Source organism: Rana temporaria, chromosome 8 (assembly GCF_905171775.1).
Source record: "Rana temporaria chromosome 8, aRanTem1.1, whole genome shotgun sequence".
In the NCBI taxonomy this organism is placed as follows: Eukaryota; Metazoa; Chordata; class Amphibia; order Anura; family Ranidae; genus Rana; species Rana temporaria.
This window is the reverse complement of record NC_053496.1, coordinates 45,748,903-45,774,720: the sequence shown is the minus strand read 5'-3', so window position 1 is coordinate 45,774,720 and position 25,818 is coordinate 45,748,903. Positions and strand designations below refer to the sequence as shown.

Genomic DNA, 25,818 nt, shown 5'->3' with positions numbered 1-25,818 from the left:
AAAATTTTTATGTTGTTTGCGTAAGTCGTCTGTGAATGGCGCTGGACGCCATTTACGTTCACGTCGAAACCAATGACGTCCTTGCGACGTCATTTACCGCAATGCACGTCGGGAAATTTTAGGGACGCGCATGCGCAGTACGTTCGGCGCGGGAACGCGCCTAATTTAAATGATCCACGCCCCCTACGGGATCATTTGAATTACGCGCGCTTACGCCAGCCCCTTTTACACTATGCCGCCGCAACTTTACAGGCAAGTGCTTTGTGAATCAAGCACTTGCCCGTAAAACGTAAATGTCATACGTTACGCCGCCGCAGTTTTGCGCGCCCCTACCTGAATCCACCCCACTGTGTTTTGTCAGGGTTACAATAAAACATAAAATATATAATGTAAAAATAATTGTGATCAATAAAATCATGAGCCTAACAATTCGAAAACATCATGGATAACGGGAACATTGTATGTTTTATTGTATTGTGTTTTTTTGTAGCCCTGATGAAGGGGGAGTTCCTTTGACCCCTGGAAACATGTTGGCTGTCTTTAAACACAACATCAGTAAATTAATTTGGTCTGGGGATCTGTGTGTTTCTACTGATGTACACAGTGTAGGGATACACAACTCTAGTTCCTGCATGCAGGGTTGGCTCCACAGGATGCTGCAAGAGAATGGGAAAACTTTGGCAGCGGTCAAGGCACCAGCTTAAATTAAACATAAGAACAGGTTAAAAGATAAAGAAGCTACATACTCAGTAAGTGATTAAATCAGTGTAAAAAAACAGAGATTTTAATATCACTTTAAGACTTGAAGGTGTATTAAATAAGGCACTGAAAAGACTTAATGCAAACTGCAATGGCTAGTGGTAAAAAAAATCTAAATTCCACTTTATTGTAATGCACCGATGTTTTAGTACCGGTTACTGCACTTTGTGTAGTTTGGTATTTTAAAGATTAAATTCCAGTCATGGATACTTTTACTAACTTCCTGTCCTGGTGACACCAAAATAAAAAACAAAAGCGAGTTAGGAGAAAAAATCTCTCTTTGGTAAGAGGTAGCCTGGAAGAGTATATACACTGCTCAAAACATTAAAGGAACACTTTTTAATCAGAGTATAGCATCACGTCAATTAAACTCCTGGGATATTGAGGTGGTCAGTTAAATAGCAGAGGGGGAGGGGTGTATACAGAAAGGGGTTGTTAATCGGTTTCAGCTGATTTGGTGTTAATGAAATTAACAACAGGTGCACTAGATGGGCAATAATGAGATGACCTCCAAAACAGGAATGGTTTTACAGGTGGAGGCCACTGACATTTTTTTTCCTACTCATCTGTCCTGACTGTTTTTCACTAGTTTTGCATTTGGCTAGGGTCAGTGTCACTACTGATAGTACGAGGCGATACCTGGACCCTATAAAGGTTTCACAGGCAGTCCAACTCCTCCAGGATGGCATATCAATACGTGCCATTGCCAGAAGGTTTGCTGTGTCTGCCAGCACAGTCTCAAGAGTATGGAGGAGATTCCAGGAGACAGGCAGTTACAGTAGGAGAGCTGGACAAGGCCGTAGAAGGTCCTTAACCCATCAGCAGGACCGGTATCTGCTCCTTTGTGCAAGGAGGAACAGAATGAGCACTGCCAAAGCCCTACAAAATAACCTCCAGCAGGCCACTGGTGTGAAGGTTTCTGCCCAAACAATCAGAAACAGAATTCATTAAGGTGGCCTGAGGGCCTGACATCCTCTAGTGGGCCCTGTGCTCACTGCCTGGCACCATGGAGCTCGATTGGCAATTGCCATTGAACACCAGAATTGATAGGTCCACCACTGGTACTCTGTGTTTTTCACAGATGAGAGCATGTTCACCCTGAGCACATGTGACAGACGTGAAAGGGTCTGGAGAAGCCATGGAGAACTTTATGCTGCCTGTAACATCGTTAAACATGACCGGTTTGGTGGTGGGTGAGTGATGGTCTGGAGAGGCATATCCATGGAGGAACGCAAAGACCTCCACAGGCTAGACAATGGCACCCTGACTGCCATTAAGTTTTCGGGATGAAATCCTTGGACCCATTGTCAGACCCTACACTGTTGCAGTGGGACCTGGGTTCCTCTTGGTGCACGACAATGCCCAGCCTCATGTGGCGAGAGCATGCAGCCAGTTCCTAGAGGATGAAAGAATTGATTACGCTCGCCTGACCTAAATCCAATAGAACACCTCTGGGACATTATGTTTTGGTCCATCCAACGCCACCAGGTTGCACCTCAGTCTGTTTAGGAGTTCAGTGATGCCCAGATCCAGATCTCGAAGGAAATACATTTGTCGTCTCATTAGGAGCATGTCCCGACTTTGTCAGGCATGTATACAAGCATGTGGGGGCCATACAAACTACCAAGTACCAGTTTGAGTTGCTGAAACGAAATTTCGGAAAAAGGGACTAGCCTGCTGCATCAATGTTTCACTTACATTTTTGGGGTGTCTTTGAATTCAGCCCTCTGTAAGTTGATCGTTTTCACTTACATCAAACAATGTGGCATCCTGTCATTACTAACACAATACCCAGTCTATATGATATATATATATAGATATCCAGCATGATATTTTCCTCCATTGAGATCCGATGTGTTTTTAAATTGTTCCTTTAATTTTTTTGAGCAGTATATAAGGGTTAGAGCGCCACAAGTCTAGAGCACATTCAACGTTTATTTAGGTAACAAGAAAAGGGCCAACGTGTTTCGGCTGATCAACAAAACCCTTCATGAGGGCTGAGAAAACAAATCCACATGCCTTATCATAAATCAGGGAATATAAAATAATGATTACAACCCTTTAGAATCAATGAATATATATGTATGTAGAATATATATATATATATATATATATATATATATACACACACATACATACATGCATATAGTTTCTATGACATATACTTTGTTTCTATAGGCTTTTAGTAATTGTTTTATATCTCCTTATTTATTATAAGGTATGTTGCCTTGCTTTCCTAGCTTTGATGAAGAGGGATTTTTCAGCCCCTGAAATGCGTTGGTTATTTCTTCCTAACTCTTGTTGTGAGCAATAAACTTTTACTGGACCTTCTCTAGACTTGTGGGGCTTTCATCTTTGTATTTGCTCTTCAGAGAGCTGAAGGCATCCCTGGGAAAATCCTAACCATCTTCAAATGTTGGATTTATAGCTGAACTTTACATATCTTTGGGTCCAGCATCCTATTAACTTGTTTTGAACAGCTTATGTGTATTTATATTAGAAACAATGTTTTATCGCATCCCAATGATTAATGAATAAGAACTAGCAAACCAACACACTCTGACCAATCCTTTGGATAAGTCAACAACTTCCTTTCCTTCCGAATTAACTGAGCTTTCCAAGGAAAATTTAATAAGACCGGGTCTTGTATCACCTAAACATTCATCGGTAAAGGTCCAAGGGGAGAAAAAAAATTCCAGTGGCATTGACTGCAAATTGACCATCCAGAGCTGGGGACCATTCCCCGGTGCCATCCTTCTCTACGACATCACAGGACTCCGGTAGATGCTGGTCAATGTGTGTAGCTTTGGCACCAGATATTTTGGCTGGGAATGCAGAGCTTTGGCTAGTTAGAAGCCTTTGAGGTTGTTGCTTGGTACAAATTTTCAAAGCAGATGTGGATATTAGTGCCAAAGGGCCACCAGTATCAAGCCTAAAGTTTTGTATAAAGCTCTTCCTAAGCAGTTTCCATAAACATTGGCACGTACTTAATGTAAGTATGTAAAGCGTTTCTGAGGCCTCTCCAAAGGGCCTTTTTTTGAAATTCGTCACAGAAAGCATCTAGCGTTCAAAACCTTTGTCACATCTTCTGCTTCCCAAAACACATGATAGCCATGCTACCCCTGAAGAAGATCATGGATGGGATACCCTGCCCCATGGAATTATGGGTCTGAGCTACAGTGGCACCTCATCTTCATTGTGTTCTGCAGACACCTGGAAGTCCCTTAGGATCTGAGACACGTTTTCTGATCCTTGACCGGACAGATCGTCCAACTCAGAGTCCGGGGTCACTTCAGGGACTGCCGAGGTTGGTGCATCATCAGGGACCATGGAAGGGTCAGGGGAAGGTGGTGACTTTGGAACAGCTCTGAGGGATTTTCTCTGGGACATGGAGCGGCTGGCATCCCTGAAGCTGGCGAACGGGGGTCGTAGTCGGACTCCGGACTGCGCAGTACCTTCTATGGCTTTTTGTAACTAATGGAGAAGAAAAAAAATGTATCATTTTTTTAAATATTATTATTAGATTTATTCATTTTCTTGTAAATATTATTGTTATTATTATTATTTATATTATTATTAGATTTATGTATTTATTGGATAAATGTTCTCATTTAGTATTATTATTAGAATTATAGTAATTGTTCTCTTTATTGTTATTATGATTATTAAATGTATGTACAGTATTTGTTTTATATATGTTCTCTTTAGTATTATTATTATTATTAGTAAAAATATTATTATTATTAGAGTGATCTATTCTAGTAAATGTTCTCTTTATTGTTATTATTAAATATATGTACTAGATGTATATACAGCATTTGTTTTATATATGTTCTCTTTAGTATTAATATTATTAGTAATAATAATATTAATATTACAGTTTATTCTAGTGAGTGTCCTCTTTTTTATTATTATACGTCTTTATTTTTTGCAAATGTTCTTTTTAATATATATATATATATATATATATATATATATATACACACACACACACACACATAAGTCAGTACACTCCTCCCATTATTGTAAATATTTTATTATATATTTTCATGTGACGACACTGAAGAAATTACACTTTGCTACAATGTAAAGTAGTGAGTGTACAGCTTGTATAACAGTGTAAATTTGATGTCCCCTCAAAATAACTCAACACACAGCTATTAATGTCTAAACCGCTGATCAAATACCACCAAAAGGAAGCTCTATTTGTGGGTAAAAAAAGGACATCAATTGTATTTGTGTACAGTGTCGCACGGCCGCGCAATTGTCAGTTAAAGTAACGAGGTGCCGTATCGCCAAAAATTACTTGGGCTGGGAGTGAAACCTTCTGGGGCTAAAGTGGTTAAAGACACAGGAAGGATCCTGATTGGTTGCTTTGGTTAACCACACTTTCTCACTTGTCTTATTATATAAGCTTAATATGCTTCATTAATGTATGTCTAAGTATATGGGGCCAGATTCATGAAAATTTGCGGCCGTGTAACGTAACCCGTTTACGTTACACCGCCGCAAGTTTTCAGTGTAAGTGCCTGATCCTCAAAGCACTTACCTGGAAACTTGCGGCGGTGTAACGTAAAGTCGTCCGGCGCAAGCCCGCCCAATTCAAATGGGGCGGGTACCATTTAAATTAGGCGCGCTCCCGCGCCGGACGTTCTTCGAATGCTCCGTTCGCAATTTTCCCGACGTGCTTTGCGCGAACTTACGGCGGGCCGACGTGTTTGTGAATCGCGACGTGCGTAATGTACTTACGCCGGGAAAAAAAATAATTCAAAAGCGACGCGGGAACGACGGGCATACTTTAACATGGTGGAGTAATTTTACACCATGTTAAAGCACACCTAACTTTGCGACGGAAAAAAAAGACTTGCGCCGACGTAACGACGGGAAAAACCTTTTTGGATCGCCGTAACTGCTAATTTGCATACCCGACGCTGGAATACGACGCAAACTCCCCCCAGCGGCGGCCGAAGTATTGCATCCTAAGATCCGACGGTGTAAGTCAATTACACCTGTCGGATCTTAGGGCTATCTATGCGGAACTGATTCTATGAATCAGCCGCATAGATACGACAAGAGATACAACGGTGTATCAGGAGATAAGCCGTCGTATCTCCTCTGTGAATCTGGCCCATGGTTTCTACTGTATGTCTCATATATTTTCGGTGGTCTAATTGTTAGTGTTAATTATTGAAGCTGTACATACCTCCTTTAGAGCGATGACTCCTCTGAGCTTCCCTCCGCTGGTGATAAAAGCCTGGCTAAGGCCGAGTAGTGAAAATAGCGTATGCGTCTGCAGGGGAGAAAGAATGGCAGTGAGACCTCATGGAGCACCCTTCACAATAAAAAAATATAGTTACATTTAAGGGTAACCCTACTTTCAAGGGAAAACATTTTTGCAAATAATAAATTAATAAAGCATACACACTGATCAGTCATAACATTATCACCACTTCAATTACATTATTTCATTACAATGGCATCTGAAAGTAGGTGGGATATATTAGACCCCTTTCAATGCCACGTACACACGAATGGTTCATCTGATGAAAACGGACCGATGGATTTTTTCATCAGATATCCGATGAAGCTGACTTTCATCAGTCTTGCCTACACACCATCAGTTAAAAATCTGTTTGTGTCAGAACGCGGTGACGTAAAACACTACGAGAAAAAATAAGTTTAATGCTTCCGAGCATGCGTCGACTTGATTCTGAGCATGCGTGGATTTTTAACCGATGGACTTGCCCACAGACGATCGTTTTTTTTCTATCGTTTTTTTAACCATCAGATAATTTTAAAACAGGTTCTAAGTTTTTTCACCGATGGGGAAAAAAAACAATGGGGCCCACACACGATCGGTTCGTCCGATGAAAACGGGAACCGATCGTGTGTACAGGGCATTACTGTAAAAAAGCCTTTCCAGCAAACAAGTGTCTGATTTGTTTCAAGGTATTATTGGGTGAGGTTCTCGCTAATTGACCATACTTGTAAAAGGCAACCAGTCAAGCAAGTTAGAAAACAAGCCACTGCTAATGTTCACCCCCATGATGAGTGTTTATGGCGGCATACAAAATGGCCACCATCCTGTCTCTCCCAGCATCCTGCAAGGTCAGGGCTGTGTGACGCACCTTATGAAGGGAAGTCCTCTCCACCAGCTGGAACGGCGACGGGTCTATTAAACAGCTGTCAAACGAAACGGTCTTACTGAGCTCCTGCTGTTCCCAAACTGCAGTCTAAAAATATTGAATTTTTAGTCAATGACAATCCTGCTTCCCATTTTCATTTTATTCTTCTTTTTTTTATAAATATATATATATATATAGGCAGCTAAAGGGAATCTATAGTATTTGTACATGAATATGTTATCTTTTTTTTTTTTAAGTGTATTTTTGTGCGTGTACTCGAGAGAGGAGCCGGACTGCAGGAGTTGGGAGTAGGCAGGCCTCCCCCAGAGGCAATCTGCCATCTTTCTCCATGCCCCGGGTGGCAATGGCGGGTGTGAGGGGGTTCTCCCACACAGCCCACCCTACCTGCTCCGCTTTAAAGCCCAACGGGGCAGAGGGACTCCCTATAAGGGAGTGAGAGGATTAGCCCGCTCAACCAGCCCCGTTAGTCCTTCGCCTCTCTTTTTAGAGACCGCGTGGTCAGAGTGCGTGCATGTTAACCCAATTTCGAGTGCGTGTAAGTGTGGTGGTTTTTGTGGGAGGGGGGTGGGCGTACTAAGCGCAGGCTTACCTCGCATAGCACACCCACCGGGAGCCGGGCTGAGACCACCAAACTCAACTCACATGTAGCAGAGACCGGGATCCGAACCCCTAGCTGCAGAGGTGAATATGTTATCTTTTAAAGTTTGCATAAAAATTACCAATTTTGCATTCCCCAATTTTTTTTAACCTATGTAGTACTGAAAGGTAAAAAAAACAAAAAAAAAAAAGATTTGAATTCTGTACCCATTTCGCTGTGTGACGTGGCTTTGTTTATAAACAAAACCCACATGATTGCAAATAAATAAAATTGTGATATTAAAAATAGGAACACAAAAACAGTTTTTAATAACATTGTACATGATTACTGATCAATTAAAAAAATAAATATAACAAAAACACAAGGAAATTTGGTATCCTTTCCTTTGTGGGGTTTTTTTTCTGCCTATTTTGTTATGTATTTTGTTTGTTTGTTAAGCTACATTAGTCGCTTAACAATGTAAATAGACAATATACAAGAATATAATTTTGTTTTTTTTATTTGTCAATGTATTTTGTTGTTATTTGAGGTTTTCTAACAGTAGAAAAAAGAAATTGCTAGAAATATTCATGCAAAAATGTAGAAGAAGACAATCCACAAGAATTGAATTACTATTTTCTCATTGTTTGTGTATTTTATTGTTATATGTTAACTACCAATACCGTACACAAAAAAAATAAAACATTGTTGTATACTGCATTTGAGCTCTTTGTTACAATACACAAGAATATATATTTTTTTATTATTTATAATGTATTTTATTGCTTGAAACAGCAATTCAAAAATATAGAAAATGCAATAATATAATATATATATATATATATATATATATATATATATATATATATATATATATATATATATATATATATATATATATATATATATATATATATATATATATATATATATATATATATTTTTTGTGTATTTTATTTGTGTATGTTAAAAACCATCAAATGTCATACACAAAAACAAATAATATACAGCTGTGTACTGGCTCTCTACATTTTTAAACTACTATTTGCATGTTTTTTTTTTCTTTTTTACTGAAATAAAAACATCAATTACCAAAAAAGACATAATAAATAAACAATGAAAATCTGAACAGAAAAGAACTAAAAGCACATTGCAACCTTTTTAAAGCCAAATGTTAACCACTTCAGCCCCGGACCTTTTTGCGATTCGGCACTGCGTCGCTTTAACAGACAATTGCGCGGTCGTGCGACGTGGCTCTTAAACAAAATTTGCGTCCTTTTTTCCCACAAATAGAGATTTCTTTTGGTGGTATTTGATCACCTCTGCGGTTTTTATTTTTTGCGCTATAAACAAAAATAGAGCGACACTTTTGAAAAAAAAAATGAATATTTTTTACTTTTTGCTATAATAAATATCCCTCAAAAATATATAAAAAAAAAAATTTCCTCAGTTTAGGTCGATACGTATTCTTCTACATATTTTTCATTAAAAAAAATCGCAATAAGCGTTTATTGATTAGTTTGCGCAAAAGTTATAGCGTCTACAAAATAGGGGGTAGTTTTATGGCATTTTTATTAATATTTTTTTTTTTTACTAGTAATGGCGGCGATCTGTGATTTTTATCAGTACTGCGACATTATGGTAGACACTTCGGACACTTTTGACACATTTTTGAGACCATTGGCATTTTAATTGTGATCAGTGCTTTAAAAATGCATTGATTACTGTAAAAATGTCACTGGCAGGGAAGGGGTTAACACTAGGGGGCGAGGAAGGGGTTAATTATGTTCCCTAGGTGTGTTCTAACTGTAGAGGGGGTGGGACTGACTAGGGGAAATGACAGATCGCTGTTCATACATTGTATGAACAGACAATCAGTCAATTCTCCCCCTGACAGGACTTGGAGCTGTGTGTTTACACACACAGCTCCAAGTTCACGCTCTGTAACAAAAGATCACGGGTGCCCGGCAGTGATCGCGCCCGCCGGGCAGGCGTGCGGCACCAGGGGCAAGCAGGGGGGGCGCGTGCGCCCCTAGTGGCTGAAATGCGAAATCACGTTATATTACGTGATTTTGCGCAGCCGAGCCGACCTGCGGCCGTAAAACTGTGGCGGCTGGTCGGCTAGTGGTTAAAGGGGTTGTAAAGGTAAATATATTTTCCTAAATAGCTTCCTTTACCTTAGTGCAGTCCTCCTTCACTTACCTCATCCTTTGATTTTTCTTTTAAATGTCCTTATTTCTTCTGAGAAATCCTCACTTCCTGTTCTTCTGTCTGTAACTCCACACAGTAATGCGTCCCTTGGACTACAGGAGAGTCAGGAAGCTCTCTACGTTGCAGATAGAGAAAGGAGCTGTGTGTTAGTGGGCGTCCTGACTCTCCTGTAGTCCAAGGGAGGGGGCGAGCACGACACTCCACACCAGGGAGAAAGCCTTGCATTACTGTGGTGAGTTACAGACAGAAGAACAGGAAGTGAGGATTTCTCAGAAGAAATAAGGACATTTAAAAGCAAAATGGAAGGATGAGGTAAGTGAAGGAGGACTGCACTAAGGTAAAGGAAGCTATTTAGGGGAAAAAAAATACCTTTACAACCACTTTAATTTCACTTTCCCTTGTGACGCCAATTTATTTTGCCGAAATGGTAAAATTTGGCAAATTATCGTAATTTCACAGAAATTACGGTGAAACCTAATTATGGATTGCTTTTTGAAAAAAAATGCAGGCATAGTTTATAATATCTGCTCAGCACATTGCCTCTGTCTCTCTTATCTCAATGCAAATCCATCTATATGTGGATTGAAAATAATACACTGTGGGGTAGATTCAGGTAGGGGCGCGCACTGCTACGGCGGCGCAGCGTACCGTTTTTACGCTACGCCTCCATAAATTACTGGAGCTACGCTTCATTCACAAAGCATTTGCTCCGTAATTTGCGGCGGCGTTTCGTAAAAGGGGCCGGCGTAAGCGCGCGTAATTTAAATGATCCCGTAGGGGGCGTGGATCATTTAAATTAGGCACGTTCCCACGCCGAACGTACTGTGCATGCTCCGTCGGGAAAATTTCCCGACGTGCATTGCGGTAAATGACGTCGTAAGGACGTCATTTGCTTCGACGTGAAGGTAAATGGCGTCCAGCGCCATTCACGATCCACTTATGCAAACAACGTAAATTTCGAAAATCGCGACGCGGGAACGACGTCTATACTTACCATTGGCTGCGCCTCCTAATAGCAGGAGCAGCCTTACGACGAAAGCAAAAAAATGTAAAACACGACTGCCGGGCGCACGTACGTTTGTGAATTCGGCGTGAGTATGCAATTTGCATACTCTACGCTGACAACTACGGGAACGCCACCTAGCGGCCAGCGTCAGAATGCAGCCTAAGATACGACGGCATAAGAGCCTTATGCCAGTCGTATCTTAGGCTACAGTCGGCGTATCGAGCTTTCTGAATACAGAAAGTTGATACGCCGGCGCTACTTAACAATTACGCTGCTTATCTATGGATACGCGGGCGTAATTGCTTGCTGAATCTACCCCTGTGTTTTTTAACCACTTGCCTCCTGGGCACTTATACCCCCTTCCTGCCCAGGCCAATATCCAGCTTTCAGCGCTGTTGCACTTTGAATGACAATTGCGTGGTCATCCAACACTGTACCCATATGACATTTTTTATAATTTGTTTGAGACCAATAGAGTTTTCTTTTGGTGCTTTTTAATCACCACTGGGCTTTTTATTTTTTGCTAAACAAAAAAGATGGAGAATGTTAAAAAACTATTTTTTTTCGTTTCTGTTATAAAATTTTGCAAATAGGTAATTTTTCCCCTTTACTGATGTCCGCTAATGAGGTCGCACTGATGGGCACTGATATGCTGCACGGATGGGCACTGATAGGTGGCACCAAGAGGCACTGATAGCCAGCACTGAGAGGTGGCACTGATGAGCAGGCACTGATGGGCGGCAGTAATGGGTGGCACTGATGAGGCTGCACTGATGATCAGTGCCCTGATTATCTGTGTACATGTCGCCTGTCAGGATTCCCGGTCACTGGCTCTCCTCTTCTCACGCTGTAACAGTTCATGAGGAAAGGAATGCCGATACCTGGCAAGTCTGCTTATACTGTGATCAGCTATGATTGGACACAACTGATCACATGGTAAAGGGCCGCTGTGACTGGCCATGATCTGTGATCGTCTGACAGACACAGCGATCACAGAGCGCACCAGATGTGTGCCCCAGGGGGCGCATGAGGGGCATGGTTCCAGGAGGACATCCATGGACACCCTTGTGGAGCAACAGAGCTGCGCTGTAGACGGGAAGTGGTTAAAGCGACGCTAAATTCTGCTTTAAAAAAAAAATAGATTTAAGTATGTTTTCTTAACCAATAGTCTCTTCTATTGCTCTCATCCTCCTCCAAACCACCAAATGTATGTATTAATTTATTTTTTGCTGCTGTGGTCTGACTTCCTGTTAGAGGGTGGCTACACTCGTTCTCCATGGTCCCGCTGTATGTAGAGATGTAGCCACCCTCTCTTTCTAGCTCCCAAGATGGACTATGGGATTTGTAGTGCATATGCAGTAAAGCAGTGCACATAACCACAAGTAACGTGCACTGCTCATTCCAAACAGGAAGTGGAGGGGGTGAGGGAAGGAAAGGTTTGGGAGATCACAGAGGTCAATACCAGGAGGCGGAAAAACATAAATAAGAAACCATTTCATAGAAGTTAGATTACAGGGCCATTAAGTAGTGTCTGTGTATGGGTTATTTTTGGACAATATGGGTATTGTTTAATGTCAATATGAGCAGTTGCACAGCAAGGAGCTGAGGTTTTCTGTGTCTCACCTCCTCTGGTGTCATGGGGTCTTCAGGCTCAGATTCCTTTCAAATACAAAAAAAAAAAAAAAGAGACTTTGATGACAAGTTTTTATTAAGTAACGTAGCAATGTATTATCTATTTAGTGCTAGTTAGTTCAGTCCTAGCTAGACCCTCTCCGTTTCTTCCATGTTTAGTACTTTGCAGAGACGGGGCTTAGGGAAGTCATAGGCCCGGATTCAGAAAGGACTTACGACGGCGTATCTCCAGATACGCCGTCGTAAGTCCAAATGAGCGCCGTCGTATCAATGCGCTGATTCATATAGGCAGTTACGCCTGAATTTGGCCAAGATACGACCGACGTAAGTCTCTTACGCCATCGTATCTTGGGTGCATATTTACGCTGGTCGCTAGGGGCGCTTCCGTAGATTTACGCGTCGAATATGCAAATTACCTAGATACGCCGATTCAGAAACGTACTTGTGCCCGTCGGATTTAGCTACGCTGTTTACATTAGGCGTCGGTCCGGCGTAACTTTACCCCTCATAAAGCAGGGGTAAGTCATGTTAAGGTATGGACGTCAGAAACGTCAGAACAGCATCGTATTTTACGTCGTTTGCATAAGTCGTACGTGAATGGGGCTGGCCGTATGTTACGTTCACGTCGACAAAGCATTGAGCCAACGTATCTTAGGAATTATTTGCGACGTGACTCTGAGCATGCGCGCGCATGCGCCGTTCGATCGGCCATGGGGTCACGCTTCATTACAATACAACACGCCCACTGCCTTGCTACTTTGAATTACGCAGGCTTACGCCGGCCCATTTACGATAGGTCGACGTAACTTTGGGAGCAAGTGCTTTCTGAATACAGTACTTGCCTCTCAATGTTACGTCGGCGTAGCGCATAGGAGATGCGTTACGCCCGCTCAAAGATGCGACAATGTATCTGAATCGCGGCCATTGTCTTCTTACACTAAAGACTCTGAAGTGCAATTAGGTGAAGTAAAATTATCTTGGATTCAGCTTCTATTCTTATCATCTTATTTCACATTTATACCTTACTGTATTTATTGCAATATGTTTCCATTTTGAATTAGAAAATGTCTTTGAATTTGAAAATGAATTTTAATTCGAAATGGAAACATTGTAATAAATACAGTAAGCTATAGAAGTAAAATGATGATAAGATTAGAAAATAATAGGATTTTAATTCAAATTCATTTTCAGATTTTAATGAATTTTCAAATTTTCTAATTAAAATGTATTTTGAATTTCTCAAATTCTTTATTTTATTATGTTATTTTGTTTTGTTATAATTTATTTTGGATCCATTACTATACATCCGAAACTCTGAATAACAAAAAGTTTGTCCGAATTTCGATTTGTAAGCAAACAAATTGTATACGTCTACTACAAACCGTAGGTGGGTCTTCTACTTTGATTTCCTCAGAACTGGAACGGCAGCAGACTCTCCGCAGGGAAGAGCGTAGTCTCTGACAGCAAGTGGCTGGGAAAAGAAAAGGTCATACATCCTTACAAATTTTTTTTTTCTTATTTCCACCAGACAAACCAATTTTATCTTCCTTTGAAATTAATCGGTGAAGGCTTTCTTATTTTAAGTCTCCATGAGCACATGCACCTTCAGTCGGACAATGGAACACTTTCAATTCTAAACCACAAGATCACGAGTTCCTTGTCCTTACTCACTGACATTTGGTCAGATAATGGGGCACCCCCTAAAAAAGGCCTTTTTCAAGCTTTGCAACGCAGAGGAACCCTTGAAATAACTTTCTGGTCTCAGGGAACCCCTGGTAAAAATTACTATATATACACACACACAACTCATGATACATAATGGTCAGTGGGAAGAATGCTCCTTACACTTCATTGGGAAGAATTACCCCAGCGTCAGAGCTGAGCTCCTGCTTTCTAACAAGCAGTCCTTTTCTTTCAGGGCTCAGAAGATGCTCAGCTGTCAGTAAATTACCAGCAACTCATTGTTACCACAGTGACTCACCTGATTACCATTAACCCGCCTCATTAGTCCAGCCTTCAGCCAGCCCCTTTTTGCTATTTAAACAGCTTAGCTCATTTCCTCCTTGCCCTTGCATGGTCTATGATCTCTATGTGCTTCCTTACCGTGCTCCTAAGAATAACTTGGCCTGGCTGACTTTCCTTCAATTCCTTTTCCAGATTTTTACTTATGACTTCTGGTTTTCTGACCCCGACTCGTCTGAGGGGGCAGGTCCTTGCACTATCATTCATAATAATGTTCTGTAACTAATAGGAATTAATATAATATACTTTCTATTAATTGTGTAGTTTAGGAATTGACAAAAAGTGGTGCCAAACTATATAAAGTGGAGGAAATGGTGAGTCGAGTATATCACCCTTCAAACAATGCAAAATATATAAAAGGTTGGCGCGAACCCAAATGCACAAACACATACATTTAGTGCATGTTGAATAACCATACAAACCAATAACCATAAACAAAATAAGAGGAAGTCTTCAAATTTAAGAGTCCAAACACCACACGTAAAAGTCTTAGTTATCCGTGCTCCACCATCACTTGTGTATTAGGAGAAATACAAACTCACCAGATAACTAGATATTAGGAGATATCGTAGGCTCAGATCCTTAAGAAGGTATATTGCATCCCTTGTTGCATCCTTGTGCTCAAAGGACAATATAGCTTGGTATAAGCAAAATGATTCATATAGCGCAATATGCTTTGATGTACACAAATGCCAAATAGTGATAAAAAAGCACACTTAAATTGTGGGGTGCTAAATGTGCTAGCACCAACATGTACAGCTATATCACTAAGACAAGAACACTGTTTAGCCACGTCTTGGCGTGTGTTCCACCACAGCAAGGATCGGTACCAACCGTAAATTTATGTCAGTAAGAGCCAGCACGCATTTTGTGATTAACACGTCAGATCATTTTGCTTATACCGAGCTATATTGTCCTATGAGCACAAGGACACATCAAAGGATGCAATACACCCTCTAATGATCTGAGCCTACGATATCTTCTAATATCTAGTAATCTGGTGAGTTTGAATTTCTCCTAATACACAAGTAATTTGTCTAGCACGGATAACTAAGAGCACCTGTCAATACACAGACTTTTTACTTGTGGTGTTTGGACTCCTTAATTTGAGGACTTCCTCTTATTTTGTTTATGGTTTTTGGTTTGTATGGTTATTCAAAATGCACTAAATGTATTTGTATGTGTACTGTATTTGGGTTACTGCCAACCTTTTATATATTTTGAATTACTTTCTATTTGACAGTGGTGGAATCTTCTACAATCTTCATGTTGTTATTCATTTACATATGGAATCCTTGTGAAGAAAACTATGGGGCAGATCCACGTAGATCGGCGCTTCTCTCCGCCGGGCGTAGCGTATCTAAGATACACTACGCCGCCGTAATTATAATTTTTTTAATCCTCAAAGAATTTGCGCCGTAAGTTATGACGGGGTAGTGTATCTTTGGCGGCGTAAGGGCGCGGAATTCAAATGGATGTGATGGGGGCGTGTTTAATGTAAATACGTCGTGACCCGATGTAAACAACGTTTTTTTTTTTTAACGGTGCATGCGCCGTCCGTGGGGGTATCCCAGTGCGCATGCTCGAAATTAAACCAGAACAAGCCAATGCTTACGACGGTGACGTCATTCTACGCAAATCCCTATTCGCGAACGACTTACGCAAACGACGTAAAAAATTCAAAATTCTACGCGGGAACGACGGCCATACTTAACTTTGAGTACGCCTCATAATAGCAGGGGTAACTATACCCCGGAAAAAGCCGAATGCAAACGACTTAAAAAAAATGCTCCGGCCGGACGTACGTTCGTGGATCGCCGTAACTAGCTAATTTGCATACTCGACGCGGATTTCTACGGAAACGCCACCTAATGCACCTAAGATCCGATGCCGTACTAAGACGTACGCCTGTCGGATCGATCCCAGATGCCGTCGTATCTTGTTTTGTAGATACAAAACAAAGATACGACGCAGGAACTTTAAAATTACGCGGCGTATCAATAGATACGCCGGCGTAATTCTTTTGTGGATCTGCCCCTATATTTCTGTTGGTTTAACCGCTGTTGGGAAGAAGGTCAAAAAGCACCTTTGAATGTGAGAGCCTGCACTCCAGGAGGTCCACAAGTGACCTGGGAAGGGGTCTAAATCAGTTTTTCTCAACCTTGTTGACACGAGGGCCATTACATTTTTCCAAAATCCTCCATGCCCCAACATGACCATGATCAACGGGTAGATCCTGCATTGTAGGCCTATTGCTGACCCTCTATTCTAAATGTTCCCGACTCCATCCATAACAAACAAATAAAAGTTTGGGCTATAGATACTCGTAAATCCATAATGTATTATCATAAGAAGCTATATGGCTCATCTATTAAAGCTGAAGAGAAGAAAAATATCATGACAAATATGATACAGTTTTACACATATTAGGTAATTGGATGTTACCTGGCTGTGGAGGGTCACTGGTGGGTTCGCCAGAATAAGTCAGAGAAATGGGGCCATTGCATTCTTCCATTGGCTGTAAAACAATCCCAGACAATTAATGAGATATTTAAGGGCTTCTAACCATAACATGTCTTTCTATCTACCAGAAGACTGATGTCTTTCCAAGAGGAAACAATCACCCAATATCACGGTTTGCACTAACCATATGAAAGTCAAACTTTCCTACAAACCAGCAAAGAATTACCAATAAACTAACAAAGAGTTAAACAATGGGAATGATGATTTTTCAGTTCTAGTTCTAGTTCATTCTAGTTTTAAGCAGCAACACTAGGGCCTCGTACACACGATAGGATAGCCAGAGGACAACGGTCTGATGGACCGTTTTCATCGGTCAAAACCGATCGCGTGTGGGCCCCATAGGTTAGTTAACCATAGGTTAAAAAAAAGCCAACTTGCTTTAAATTTAACCGATGGATTCCTAACCGATAGGTCAAAACCGATCGTTAGTAGGCACGACCATCGGTTAAAAACCTGCGCATGCTTAGAATCAAGTCGACGCATGCTCGGAAGCATTGAACTTCGTTTTTTTTCAGCACGTCGTTGTGTTTTACGTCACCGCGTTCTGACACGATCGTTTTTTTTTAACCGATGGTGTGTAGGCGCGACGGACCATCAGTCAGCTTCATCAGTTAACCTATGACAACGGTCCATCGGTCCGTTCTCATCGGATGGACTGATCGTGTGTACGCGGCATTAGGCCCCTTTCACACGGGGTGGATCAGTAATGATCCGCCTCCGTATGCTCTGTATACTCAGCGGGGATCGCTCCGTTGATCCCGGCTGAGCCTTCGGATGACAGGGCGGTCCCCACACTGTGCAGGGACCGCCCTGTCTTTTCCCCGCTCTCCCCTATTGGGGGATCGGATGAACACGGACTGTATGTCCGTGTTCATCCGATCCGCAGACGGAAGGAAAAATAGGGTTTTCTTCCGTCTGCAGGATCGGATCATTGCGGAGGCGGACAAGATCGGGTGTCAGCGGATGTTCATTCGATGACACCTGCAATCTCATAGGGACCAATGTATGTCCCTTTTTCATCCGCAAACGAATGGATGAAAAAAGCGGACATACGGTCCGCACGTGTGAAAGGGGCCTAAGAGAGAAGGGGAGAATGTTCAGACATTTGTAGGGATCTGCAGCCCTCTTCTGTCTGGATTTGTAAAATACCTGTAAACATTTTATGCGTGCACTTGGTTGTAACAAAATGTGGAAAATTTCAAGGGGTATGAATACTTTTTCAAGGCACTGTACATATTCCAAGTTACCTGTTCTAGAAGAGGTGGCTGCATCTTTTTCATTTTTTTTACCTTTAGCTTCAGATGTTGTTTTTTTTTTGGTTTCTTTTCAAGATTCATACCAGACTCAAAGGGCCTGGTACCGATCTTGGGGTGGGGGGGGGGGGGGGATGACCTTAAAATTTTGGCATGGGGTTCCCCTTCTAGATCCTGAGAGCACAAGTCGCACCACAAGTCGGATCAAGATGATCCGACTTGGATGCGACTTCCGTTCAAATCAATGATCTGAAAGTCGGATCAGTTAGGGCATCTCTCATAGGAAACCATGGATTTTGACATGTAAAAAAAAAAAAAACACCTGATGTGGCTTAACATTGTGTCCAGCATCAAGCCACGTTTAGTCTTGGTCCCTAGGGTTCAATATTGAGTTGGCCCACACTTTGTAGCTCTAACAGCTTCAACTCTTCTGGGAAGGCTGTCCCAAAGGTTTAGGAGTGTCTCTATCTAGTGCAATATTTTCCCGATCTGTTTACATTAACTCTATCCACAATGCAATATTTTCCCGATCTACGCTATTCCTATAAATGAAGAACATTCAACCTGGAGAGAAATAGCCTTTTAACATTCGATTTTAAACAGAGCAGGCTGAAGAGATCTGTAATTTTTTTACAGATACACCCCCATGTATAAAAAAGAAGTAAAAAACTCAAAGCACCCTTGGAAAAAACACTAGAGGTCCCCGTTACTCCCAGCAATGGGGTTTCTCCATTACACTGCAAGGTCACTGGTTACACATCAGAGGTTTTGAAGGACAGCCGTGATACATTGTTCCGCCTCATGTCAGATTTTTCTGATTTTCAATACCAGCCGCTGCCACCGCCACTCCATCATCCTGGTAATGTCGTCCCCCCCGTCATCACTCATTTCCAATAACTGATTATATTTATTTGTATCTGATAGAACAAAGTTCAACACGCTCAGCGAGGGAGCAGAATATTTGATTTCCATTATGCGATACAGACGAGGGTAATGAAAGTCTTTTGTTCCGCCGTCTTTTTTGCACGCACAGAACACTGGAATAGAAATGGAGACCCTACAGGGAAGTAATTAAAGTGACACTCCAGAAAAAGAAGGCTGAGCTGTATTTATAGCGCGTGTTTCACGAGTCAGGTATTCTCCGTAGGACTCTTGTCGGAAATTCAAAGCGCCCGTGCTGACGTGAAAAGTGACAAGCAGGCGCTCTGTGGTTATAAACGTCTTTCTTCATCTTCTAAAGCTGTGCAGGAGATCCCCAATCTGCTAAGGGTGGCTTTTGGGGGTCTGTTCTCCTCCCCTACCCCCCAACCCCCCCATCCCAAATCAGAAAATCCATCCATGCATTATGCACAGCTTCTTACCTTATGCAAGGAAGACATTGCAATTGGGGCGCCACCATCTAAGTGTAAGCTGTTTAATAACATAAAATCTAAATAAAGTACAGTGAAACCTTGTTTTTCGAGTAACGTGGTTAACAAGCTTTTTGAATTATGAGCAACTTTAAAAAAAAATTCTGACTCAGTTTGCGAGTGTCGTCTCGCAAAACAAGCAGAATTCAAGGTAATGGGGTGTGCAGTACCGTATTTGGCCAGAGGTGCGAGGAGTATTCGGAAATACTCGGAAATACTCAGTTCCAGGGTGTTTCCGAACCTTTTCCGAAGGTGTCCGAGATCAGCAGCCGAGCTGTCCCCGAGTATTTCCGAGTCTCTCCGGCGCCCACCCCCCCACCTCTGGCAACATGCAGTATTAATTTGGTTTATAAGTGAAGTGAACTCCTGCGCTGTCTAAAGTGAAGGGGCAAGGGCAGACTAAAGGATACTGCTGCAAATAAAGGAAGGTCTACCTCGATAGACAAAAGTGATAAATGTAACAAGTTAAATTATTGCGCTGTAAAGTGTTATACAAAATAATGTGTGTATACATATACAACCACATACATATATATGGGATCCCCTGATGAAGTCACGTGTTGTGACGATACGCGTCAGGATTGGAGGGCGAGACACACTCTAGCATCCGACGAACGGACGTACGAGTTCGCCACTCGTAGGATTGATGCGGGACTTTCGATTTTAAATGTGAGTTTTTTACTTGTTTTTATTAAATATTTCACGTCTGACCGGGCTACGCTATGGTTGTCTATTTACTTTTCCTTTATGCATGACTGTGCCACCTGAGCATCGAGCCTGAGTTATAGACAGAGGGGAAGAGGTGGAGGCATAGATCCATTGCAAGTCCGCACCCGTGGAGACCCTTATACACATACATCAAGGTTTGAGTTGCCAGACTCCAGGAGTGAGCCGCGAGCCATTGGGGACACGGGACTTCTAGCCTGCAGCTTTGGATAATTAGCAAGGGAGAGGAAGGAGGGACTGACGAGCTCGGCGCTCGTGGAGACGAGCCCTAGGTCTTTATCCACATGTGAGTGCATCTCCACTGGTTAAGATCATAGCCATCACCCTCCCTCTGTGACGTTATTACACCATTTGTGTTTTTTTTTTTGCCTTTCCTGTTTTTTCATATAATACACTGTATGGAGACCCGTATGTGATATTCAATCCCGGACCATACCCACCAGGACCAGGCTGACCGTATCCAGCTTGCCAGATCTGAGGTGAGCTGCTGGGACCACCAGAGGTGTATATATGAGATCTTGGTTACGGCTCATCTTCTGTCTTTCACCCAATTTCGGATATAAGGCCTCTCTCTTTTGAACTATTTTTATTTTTATTTTTATCTTCATTTTTGTGTCTTTAATATTTTTCAAAACGTACATCACTATTGATTGGATTAAGCATTGATGTACTGTATTTTTATACGGCTGGACTTTGGTGTACTTGGACCTTCTTGGCATTGTGTCCTCGATCAAGGACTGCTCAACAAACTTTTTTGCTGGTATCTTAGTGTCACCCCTATGGTGGCTTTCTACCCACTTATATACATATATATGTATGTGGCTGTATATGTATACACACATTATTTTGTATAACACTTTACAGCGCAATAATTTCACTTGTTACATTAATTTGGTTTAGTGCTTTTTTGGTTGGTAATTTTGAGCCTGGCCATTATGGAAACATTTTTTATATTACATATATATATTTACCGTATTTATCGGCGTATACCGCGCACTTTTTGCCCTGAAAATCAGGGCAAAATCGTGGGTGCGCCATATACGCCGATACCCGCTTTCCCGCACCGAGTTTGAATACTGAGCCGGCATATACCGACGTACAGGACGTGAGCGCGAGAGTAGCCGAGCCTGCCCGACTATACACGAGTGTACTGCGCTCGGTATATGCCGGTGCAGTATTCGCCGCAGTATTCAAACTCGGCGTGGGAAAGCGGGAAACGAGCGGGGAGGACACCAGAAGCCGCAGACGGATGCCGGACCAGACGAGGCCGCCGATGGACGCCGGGCAAGACACCAAAACTGTAAGTACTAAAATCTTTTTTCCACAGGAATTTCGGGGCAACTTTAGGGGTGCGCGCTATACGCGGGAGCGCGCTATACCCCAATAAATACGGTAAATGCATACTGCTAAAAACGCATCTCATTCAACGTCCCAACCCTCCCCCCCTTTTTTTTAGATTTACAGGGATGGAGGCCTGTGGTAGTTTTTGTCATATGCCTCAGCTAAAGTCCCAACCCTATCCCCCCTTTTTTCAACATGCAGTATTGCATGCCATAGAAGTCAATGTGGAAGGAATTATCTTTGTTTCCATTGACGTCTATGGGGAAACTTGCTTTGATATACAAGTGCTTTGGATTACAAGCATTCTCCTGGAACAGATTATGCTCATAATCCAAGGTTCCACTGTAATGCACTCAGTGGAGTGGAGTGGATTATCCAGTGAGTGCATTACTATGTTTTTATGTTAATAAACAGCTTATACTTAGACACCATAATCCCCCCTCCAACAAATGATTTAGACCAGTGCACAAATTAAGATCATGGATGAGCGAGTATGGAGTGGAGGAACTTGACGGCCTGCACAGAGTCCTGACTGAACACCTTTTGGATGAATTAGTGAGTAGAGACTGTGAGCAAAGCCTTCTCGTCCAACATCAGTGCCTGACCTCACAATGCGCTTCTGGAAAAATTGTCAAACATTCCCATAGACACTCCTAAACCTTGTGGACAGCCTTCCCAGAAGAGTTGAAGCTCTTAAAGCGGAGGTTCACCCTAAAACAATTATATATCATTCCATCCAGCATATTGCCGACATGTACAGTATGCTGTTTTTTTTTCCGCTGTACTTACCGTTTTATCGTTGTTTTTCTTTTCTGCATCCCGCGGGGAATAGCCGTTCCTATGAAGAGGCGTAGATGATTGACGTGCGGCTAAGGCGCGTCACGCGTTCCGAAAATAGCCGAACTGGGACTCGGCTCTATACGGCACCTGCGCAGTCAGTTCTACACGGCTCATAGTCTGTGTGCAGGCGCCGTATAGCGCCGAGTCCCAGTCCGGCTATTTTCGGAACGCGTGACGCGCCTTAGCCGCACGTCAATCATCTACGCCTCTTCAAAAAACAACGATAAAACGGTAAGTACAGCGGAAAAAAAAACAGCATACTGTACATGTCGGCAGTATGCTGGATGGAATGATATATAATTGTTTTAGGGTGAACCTCCACTTTAAAGCTGCAATGGGTGGGCCAATTCAATATTGAACACTACGGACCAAGACTGGGATGTCATTAAAGTTCATGTGCATGTAAAGGCAGATGTCTCAATACTTTTGACAATATAGCAATACAGTGTACATCCAGTGTATATATATATATATATATATATATATATATATATATTTATTTATTTATTTATTTATATATATGAGATTGTGGAACTCTCCCTGGCTTCTTTCAACAGGACGACCTTTCACTAGTAGATAATAAAAGTCTATTCGATCCTAACATGAAAATGATTATTTGGAGTCCGGTCTCCTCACCTCCTTCTTCTCCTCTTCTTCGCCTCCCGTCTCTTCCTCATCCACGTACCGGAAGGATTCCCGTTTCCCCCCTGGCCGCGCTGACATTTGACCTTTATACGGAGGGGACGCCATCTTCAGCCTCCTCTCCTTGCTCAGGACTCTTTCCAGCAGCGCTGTGATCTCCGTCCTCTCGATTGACCCAAGGAGCACCATGCATTCTGCAAGGAAAGAAATACATTACAGACTGCAAGCTGTGTTGGGTTAGGGAACAATCATATGTCTGGGGGATCCTTGCAACCTATCTAGACTCTTTTATCTTTGATAGATCGTTCTGAGCTGCTTGCTTTACCTCTCTACTGTCTTCTCAATGTATGGACATGGTCACTTGGTCAATGAAAGCTCTTAGGCCCCGTACACACGTCCGAGAAACTCGACGGGCAAAACACATCGTTTTGATCGTCGAGTTCCTTGTGAAGCCGCTGAGGATCTTGGCGAGCCAATTTTTCCTATTGACTAACGAGGAAATAGAGAACATGTTCTCTTTTTGGCCCGACGAGATCCTCGTCGGTTTCCTCGGCGAAAAGTGTACACGCGACCGGTTTTCTCAGCAGAATACGTCTCCCATCGAGTTTCTGGCTGAATTCTGCCGAGAAAACCGGTCGTGTGTACGGGGCCTTAGAGTGTAAGCTCTCATGGGCAGGAACCTCCTGACTATCTTCAATGTAATGCCCCGTACACACCATCACTTTATGTGATGAAAAAAAATGACGTTTTTAAAAACGTCACTTTAATTGACTGTGTGTGGGGGAAAACGTCGTTTTATGTCTTGTAAAAAACGACCAAAAAAAATTGAAGCATGCTTCAATTTTATGTGTCGTTTTTCAAAAGTGCACTTTTTACTTCACATAAATTGACCGTGTGTAGCAAAAAACGTCGTTTTCTAAGACGTTTTTTCATCCACGCATGCCCAGAAGCTACTTATGAAGCAAGCTTCAATGGTAAAACGTGGTGGAACGTAACCTCACTTTGCAAGAACATTGTGAGAAAAACGATGGTGTGTAGGCAACTTCGTCTTTGAAAATTGAAGTTTCAAAAACGTAATTTTTTACTTCACAGAAAGTGTCGTTTTTTTTCATCACATAAAGTGATGGTGTGTACGCGGCATAAGAGTTTTGAAAATGTGGAATAGAACTAGTTCTTGGATGTGTATGGAGGAGCCCCTGCTACAAAAGTTCACAGCACATTAAGGGCTCTTTCACACGGGCAGATCCGCCTGCCAGTTTTTTAGGCGTACCTTAACGGGCGCTCCGTGCTCCTCTATGGAGCCGCGGATGTCAGCGGAGACATGCCCGCTGACATCCGACCCGCTCCGATCCGCCAAAGTGTGACGGAGGAAAAACCTACTTTTCCATCCGTCTGGCGGATCGGGTGAACACGGACAGACGGTCCGTGTTCATCCGATTCCCCCATAGGGGAGAGCGGAGAAAAGACAGGGCGGTCCCTGCACAGTGTGAGGGGACCGCCCTGTCATCCGCCGGCTCAGCGGGGATCAACGGAGCGATCCCCGCTGAGCAAGCGGAGGTTCAGGGGCGGATAATTACTGATCCGCCCCGTGTGAAAGGGGCCTTAATGGGTAAGAGTATCAGATACAGCCAACGCGTTTTGGAGCAAAAAATCCTTCCCCTTCTTCAGGGCTTGAGCAGTCAATGTTAATTAAATTCACAACAGAATGCACAAAGGGTACTGCATTATGGAGACCAGCATCTCCTGATGGGACTAAACTCAGCTGGCTGACTTCAGTGCCATCAGAAGAAGTTAGGCTCCATCAATCCTAAAGCTGGATACACACATTACAATTTTCTTTAGATTTTTTCCTTTAGATTTACCAAAATCATATAATATGAGGTCAAACTTAAACACCTTCAATTTGTATTCAATCAGGCGGGCCCTTGTACTACATAGTTAAAGCTAAATCTAAAAGGAAATCGAAAAGTGTGTATCCAGCTTTAACCACTTCACATCCGCGCTATAACCGAATGATGGCTACAGCTACAGCATGGACCTACTTTGCCGGGAGGTCGACAATAGACGTTTTCCCATGCTAGAGCGGCCTGCGCACCCACTGCAGATTGTGCGTGGCTCGCTCTGTTCTCAGTGAGTCTATGAGATCCCAACCCCTTACCACGTGATCAGCTGTCAGCCAATGACAGTTGATCATGTGACGTAAACAGAGCCGGTAATCTGCAATTTTTTCTCCTCGTGCTGAAAAAAAAGCCGGTCACCAACGGCTGGTCGCACAAGCGCCACGTACCAGTGCCCACCAGCACCACCCATCGGTGCCCACAGTGCCACCCATCAGTGCCCACAGTGCCACTTAGCAATGCCGTATCAACAGTTCAGCCCATCACTGTCACCTACCAGTGCCCATCATTGTCACCTACCATTGCCCATCAGTGTCACCTACCAGTGCCCATCAGTGCCACCTATCAGTGCCCATCAGTGCCATCTACAGTATCAGTGCCCATCAATAACACCTACTGAGTTCCATCAAGTTCCAGTTGGAAAAAAAAGCCCTGACCACGTGAAAAAGAAAGACAACTGCATAAATAAATCTGCATAAATACATCTGTATAAATCATTTATTAAAATACCCCCGTAAAATCACAAGGCTAGTGGGAGACCTTCATAATGGGCACAGCAGGTGTAAAGACTTTGTAACTCAGCACAGGGATGGTGGGAGACCCTCATAATGGAC

General features: G+C 42.5%; 1 protein-coding gene across 2 annotated transcripts in view; it reads right to left on the bottom strand.

The window, feature by feature from the left end:
- Positions 1-3,063: 3,063 nt before the first annotated feature.
- The window catches only part of CLCN1 (chloride voltage-gated channel 1), a 148,891-nt gene continuing 126,136 nt past the window's right edge, over positions 3,064-25,818 (bottom strand). For both annotated transcript variants that reach the window (XM_040361671.1, XM_040361670.1), the window contains exons 17-23: positions 23,082-23,281; positions 16,799-16,871; positions 13,714-13,802; positions 12,323-12,358; positions 6,888-6,992; positions 5,963-6,049; positions 3,064-4,233 (exon numbers count right to left, since the gene is read on the bottom strand). In XM_040361671.1, the coding sequence (XP_040217605.1) occupies positions 3,934-4,233; positions 5,963-6,049; positions 6,888-6,992; positions 12,323-12,358; positions 13,714-13,802; positions 16,799-16,871; positions 23,082-23,281 (890 nt within the window). In that variant the 3' untranslated portion in view covers positions 3,064-3,933. The remainder of the gene's footprint in view (positions 4,234-5,962; positions 6,050-6,887; positions 6,993-12,322; positions 12,359-13,713; positions 13,803-16,798; positions 16,872-23,081; positions 23,282-25,818) is intronic.